Source organism: Penaeus vannamei, chromosome 25 (genome assembly GCF_042767895.1).
Source record: "Penaeus vannamei isolate JL-2024 chromosome 25, ASM4276789v1, whole genome shotgun sequence".
NCBI classification, from domain to species: domain Eukaryota; kingdom Metazoa; phylum Arthropoda; class Malacostraca; order Decapoda; family Penaeidae; genus Penaeus; species Penaeus vannamei.
Genome location: NC_091573.1, coordinates 9,431,156 through 9,438,283, shown reverse-complemented (window position 1 = coordinate 9,438,283; position 7,128 = coordinate 9,431,156). Strand labels below are relative to the sequence as shown.

General features: G+C 31.4%; 1 protein-coding gene across 1 annotated transcript in view; it reads left to right on the top strand.

Moving 5' to 3' along the window:
* Positions 1-360: 360 nt before the first annotated feature.
* Positions 361-7,128, top strand: part of LOC113800891 (uncharacterized) — an 11,632-nt gene continuing 4,864 nt past the window's right edge. The window contains exons 1-3 of the mRNA XM_070138896.1: positions 361-422; positions 2,186-2,329; positions 3,472-3,904. Coding sequence (XP_069994997.1) covers positions 2,186-2,329; positions 3,472-3,904 — 577 coding nt within the window. The 5' untranslated portion in view covers positions 361-422. The remainder of the gene's footprint in view (positions 423-2,185; positions 2,330-3,471; positions 3,905-7,128) is intronic.

The following is a 7,128-nucleotide window of genomic DNA, read 5'->3' as shown; positions in this document are numbered from 1 at the left end:
CGCGCACACACACACATACACACACATACACCCAAACCCACACACACACACACACACACACCCAAACCCACACACACACACACACAAACACACACACACACACACACACACACACACACACACACACACACCCAAACCCACACACACACACCACACACACACACACGCACACACACACATACACCCAAACCCACACACACATACACCCCACACACACACACACACACACATACACCCCCCCCCACACACACACAGAGCCAACCCTTTCGTCTGCAAAGATCTGTCTAATCACTCAACACGGTTACACATCGTAGCAGGTAACAGGCAGCACTTCACTCCTACGACCGGTATAAAAGCGAAAGACATTCCAATTCTAAGTCAGTCTCCCCTCAAGAAAGCTGAAAGACGGACGACCTCGCAAGGTAAGTGCGGGGGAAAGAATTCGGTTAATTCACACTTTCTCTTATAATTTTCTTTTATTATTGGTTCTTCCCTCTCTTCTTCGTCTCTTTCTTGATCTATTTTTTTTAATTTTTTTTATTTTGTTGGTTGGTTTCTCGTTTTCTATGCTTGTTTTGCTGTTTTTCCCGTTTTCTTTTTTATGTCCCTTCTCACTTTCTTTCGTATCTTCCCTACTTCTCTTTCTTTTATTCTCTCCCTTTCCCTCCTCCTCTCTTTTTTTCCCCTGGAATCTTTCTATACTTTGCATTCTTACATTTCCTCTTGCCTCTCTTCTTTCCTTCTTTCACTTTCTCCATACACCCTTTCACTATCGCTTTCTTTTGTTTATCTTTCTCGCTTTCTTCGCCTCGTTCCCTTTGCTTTTCCTTGCTTCTTTTGTCCTTTTCTCTCCTACTTCTCCCTTATCTCTTCTTTCTCTCTTTCTCCCCGCTTTTCTTATGCCCCTCCCCTTTCTTCACATTCCTTTCTAACACTTTCTCATCATCTCTCCTTGAACTACACGCCTTTCGAAACTTTCTCTCCTTCCCTTTCTTCGTTATCTTTCTCTTCCTATTCCCCCTTTTCACTCTATTTTCACATATTTTTCGTCTTCTTCTTCTGACCCTTCCCCCTACCCCCTCTCCTTCCTCTCCCAACCCACTCCCTTCCCTCCCTCTCCCCTCCCTCGCTTCCCACTCCCCCCTCCCCCCCCTCCCCCCCCCGTCCCTGTTATCGAAAGCGTGACCGAGAAAAAAAAAAATCTTAAGGATGATCTTTTAATTATTCAAGCGCTTACCTTTTTTTTTTTTTCTTTTCTTTTCTTTTCTTTTCCCTATATTCTACTTTCATTTTTTCTCATTCTAGTATTGTTATCTCTCAGTTCATTCATCCGTTCATTCGTTCATTCTCGGAGAAAGTTCGCCGACGAGGTACCCCTTTTATTCGCAAAAAAGAACAGAAAAAAGAAAAAGTAGGGCAGATTTTCATTATTCAGTATTAATTAACTAATCAGCACCTGTCGCTTTCAGTATATGCAAAGTTTTTATTCTTTATTTTATTATTATCTTTTTTATTATTTTTTGTTATCAAAATTTGCTGTGAATTATTCTCTTGTTTGTTTTTCATTTGCGTCCTTTTTCATAGTTTCATTATCTTTTTTCTTCTCTATCTATTTATCTATCTATCTTTCTATCTATCTACCTTTCCATCTATCTATCCATCTACATGCCTATCTATCTATCAATCCATCTACATGCCTATCTATCTATCTATATACCTACCTACCTACCCATCTATCTATCTGTCTACATGTCAATCTATCTATCTATTCATCTATCTATCTATTTATCTATCTATCTATCTATCTATCTATCTATCTATCTATCTATCTATCTATCTATCTATCTATCTATCTATTTATTCATTTATCTATCTATCTATCTATCTATCTATCTATCTATCTATCTATCTATCTATCTATCTATCTATCTATCTATCTATCTATCTATCTATCTATCTACTTACCTATCTATCTATCTATCTGTCTACCTACATACCTATCTATCTATACATACATAAATAAACATTCGTGGATAGATAACAAATATAAACAAAACAAATAAAAATGATTTCTTTGCCCATGACCTGAACATCAAAATCTCACCGTAAAAAAAAAAAAAAAAAAAAAAAAAAAAAAAAAAATAATAATAATAATAATAATAATAATAAACAAATTGATAAATAGATGCAGATGAAGCTGACCTCGTCGCTAGTGCTGCTGTTGGCAGTGCTGTCATCGGTGGTGTCAGAGCCGACCTATAAGCGAAGGAGGCAACGGTGCTATCCCAAGATCCAGTATGTGCCTCACTACGAAACGGTTTACCAACAGGTCAGTTATGAGTTATGTGTTGTGTTATGTTCATGAGTTCTGTGTTGTGTTATGTTCATGAGTTATGTGTTGTGTTATGTTCATGAGTTATATGTTGTGTTATTTTCATGAGTTATGTGTTGTGTTATGTTCGTGAGTTATGTGTTGTGTTATATTCATGAGTTATGTGTTGTGTTATGTTCATGAGTTGTGTGTTGTGTTATGTTCATGTTATGTGTTATGTTCATGTTATGTGTTATGTTATATTCATTCGTTATATGTTATGTTATATTCATTCGTTATATGTTATGTCATATTCATTCGTTATATGTTATGTTATATTCATTCGTTATATGTTATGTTATATTCATTCGTTATATATAATCACCTCGCTCCGAGTAAAAACCCAATAATGCGAATTAAGTGCTAAGAAACAGATTTCATTTCAAGTAGACTTTGCAACTGCACAGAATATTGCAAGCTCGTGTGTGTTTGAGTGTAAATGGATGTGCTTGTTAGTATGGATAGGTGGATATGGTAACATTTAGTCGGTTAGTCATAGGATAAAATGGGTAAATGTGTGATATATAGGTATATAAGGAATGTTAATTGCAATATATTTTGTTGATTATATTGATTTCAACTCAACATAGACTATAAAAAGGAAGAGAGAGAGTGAAAATATATATATTTATTATCTATATTTGGTTATGACTATCATTTCTCCGTCGTTAGCTCTCATAATCTGTCTAATAAGACTTTACATCCTCATTATCTATTCATTTATACAGCATCATTATTATTGTATCCATTCTATCTATATATTTCTTTAGATTTTGTTCAGTATGATCGTTTTTCGTTCACCTCCCCAGGTTCTATCTATGTATTTGTTTATCTTTTATTCAATATTATCGTTTTTCGTTCAACTCCTCAGGTTCTGTCTATTAATTTGTTTATCTTTTGTTCAATATTATCGTTTTTCGTTCACCTCCTCAGGTTCTATCTATCTACTTGTTTATCTTTTGTTCAATATCATCGTTTTTCGTTCACCTCCTCAGGTTCTATCTATGTATTTGTTTATCTTTTGTTCAGTATTATCGTTTTTCGTTCATCTCCTCAGGTTCTATCTACTTGTTTATCTTTTGTTTAATATCCTCGTTCAGGTTCCGGTGTACGAGACGATCTACCAGACCCAAGTCGTGCCAACCACGATCTACCAGACACAGTACGTCACCCACTACAACACCCAGCACGTGCCACAGTACATCCCCCAGTACGTCACGGAAACAGTGTACAAGACCGATGTCCAGTACGTCACGGAGACCGAGTACCAGTACCAGACCCAGTACAGTCCCTATTACGTCACCACGACAGCCTACGCCCCTCAGTACATTACCGATACCCAGTACCAGACCCAGTACGTCACCACGGTCCAGTACCAGACCCAGTACAGCACCCAGTACGTTCCCCAGTACGTGACCACGACACAGGTGCAGTACCAGACCCAGTACCAAACGCAGCTGGTACCTCAATACGTCACCGTTACGAAGACAGTGCAGGGGTACCAAACACCGTGCCCAAAGTTACCTTATGATTACTAAAGTTTTTTTTCTGTTCTTATTACTGTATTTAACGTTTTTGTCTGTTATTGTACTTCATTCCACATTCTCATCATAAATTCTCTTGTATTTTCCATTTCGTTTAATTGACCTTATTTCCCCTTCTGATTTAACGAAATGCATTACACTTTATATACAAACGATTTACACTACAATTTTCCCTCAATATCATTCAGAATAGAAAATATTCTCTAAGTACAAAATGGTGGTACAGCAAAATATCGTAGGATAGTACTAATACTGGTAGTAATGTAACAAAAATATAATGATGAGGATAACAGTAAAAATAACAATGAAGATGGTTATGAAAACTATGATAACAGTTATCATGATAATATCATTGATAATGATAAAGGCAATGATAATGATCACAAAATAAAAAAGAGATTAATACTAATGATAAAACATTTAAATAACACGAAATGTGACAGAAAGGATTTTGATGATAAGGATATCAAAATACAGACATAATGATATCTAAATAAAGACAATGATAAACGATAAAGATGATGATGATTACAATGATCTTGATAATTGGGTTGGTGGTGACGGTGATCGGAAATAATGACGATAATGTTAATGATGATGATATGATATTGATGATGATGATAATAGTAACAATGATGACATCAGTGATAGTAATAGCAATAATGATAATAAGGATTATAATGATAATGTTATTGACAATGATAATGATTATAATAGCAGTAATGATAATAATAATAATAATGATGATAATAATAATGATAATAATAATGATGATGATGATAATAATAATAATAATAATAATAATAATAATAATAATAATAATAATAATAATAATGATAATAATAATAATAATAACAATAATGATAATAATAATAAAAATAATGATAATAAAAATGATAATGATAATAATAATAATGATAATAATACTGATAATGATAATGATAAAAATAAGTGTATTGGTAATAATGATAATAATGATGATAGCCTAACAATTATGATAATAACAATAACAACAGTAATAGCGCCGATAAAAGCAATAATGATGATGATTATGATAATGAAAATAATAATGATGATGATAATAATAATAATAATAAGAATAATGATAAAAATAATGATAATAATAATAATAATAATAAAAATAATGATAATAATAATAATAATAATAATAATAATGATAATAATAATAATAATAATAATAATAATGATAATGATAATGATAAAAGTGATATACATAATGATCTTAATTAAGCGTACAAAATACAATCAGAAAGGCAGACCGATAGATGGATACATAGACAAACAGACAGAAAAAACATACAAATAAAAAAAAGACAACATAGACAAACGGATAGATAGGAAGACAGAAAAAAAGCAAATGGACAAACAGACGATCGACAAACAGACAGATACACAGACAGACAGAGGACGTGACAGACAGACAGTAAAGTTAAACAAGAATACACCTTCAGACTTTCGTATATATATATATATATATATATATATATATATATATATATATATATATATATATATATATATATATATATACATATATATATATATATATATATATATATATATATATATATATATATATATATATATATATATATATATATATATATATATATATGTATATATATATATATATATATATATATATATATATATATATATATATATATATATATATATATATATATATATATATATATATATATATATATATATATATATATATATATATATATATATATATATATATATATATATATATATATATATGTATATATATATATATATATATATATATATATATATATATATATATATATATATATATATATATATATATATATATATATATATATATATATATATATAATGCGTTTCCATTTTTGCGCGTTATTTTGTGACCGAATCTTTCAGTGAAGAAAAAGAAAAAAAGAAAAGAAAAGAAGAAAAAAAGTACCACGCTTTGGAAATGGCGGGAGAAAATCACGTGTTGGCAACTCTGACGGTGACCGGAAGAGGGTCATAAGTACGTCATTAAATATCTTAGAGATTCATTATCGGTGGTGTGTGGAGGGGGGGGGGTAATTATGGTGATTATGGTGAAGGTGAATGATGATGAGAGTGGTGAAGGATGGTGGCGGTGATGGTAATGATGATGATGATGATGGTAAATTAATGTTGATAATTAGATGATAAAGTAAATACCTTAATATGTAAATAATCTAATAGATGAATGCTTACATATGTAAATAATTAGATGTAAATGATACCTATATATATAGCTAATTAAATAGATACATAAATACTTAAGTAAATAACTAAATGAATAAATATATGTGTAAATATTTATATCAATAAATGCATACTTACATATGTAAATAATTGAATAAATGAATAAATATCTACTTATTTAGTTAGATAAATAAATGCTTCCATATGTATATATGCTAATGGATATAGAAATATGAGAAAATCTTAATATTATACGAAAATAAGTGAACAAACAAAGAGAAAAACATAATTGAACTAAAATATATGTTATATGTGAACAGATAAATGAACACACAATAAGAAAATAACATGGGAGAATACTTTCACTAAATAACGTTATTGAAGAACAATTGAACAGAATCGATGAACAATTTGATCCAATTGGTGATGTTAACTATGTATACCTTTGGTTTTGTATGTTTGTATGTGTGTATGAAGGTATGAGTGTGATCGTCCGTGACTGTACTGTATGTGTACATGTGTGTTTTTCTCTGTGTAAGTGAGTGTGTGTGTGTGTGTGTGTGTGTGTGTGTGTGTGTGTGTGTGTGTGTGTGTGTGTGTGTGTGTGTGTGTGTGTGTGTGTGTGTGTGTGCGTGTGTGTGTGTGTGAGGATGTGGTCGTTTATGTCTCTACTAATGTGTGTTTGTGTTTTATGTCTGTTTATTATATGTACGTGTGTAGCATATATATGTATGTGTGATCATCTCTGCGTGTGTGCATGTCTATGTATGTGTTTTATGGTTGTTACTGAATGACGTTGTATATAATCTATCCATATCTTAGAATCAGATCGGCAGTTCGATAGATAGATACGATAGATAAATAGACAAAATGATTGACAGATAGACAGACAGACATAAAGACAGACAGATATATATAGACAGACAGACAGATAAACTAATAGACGGACAGACTAGCAGATAT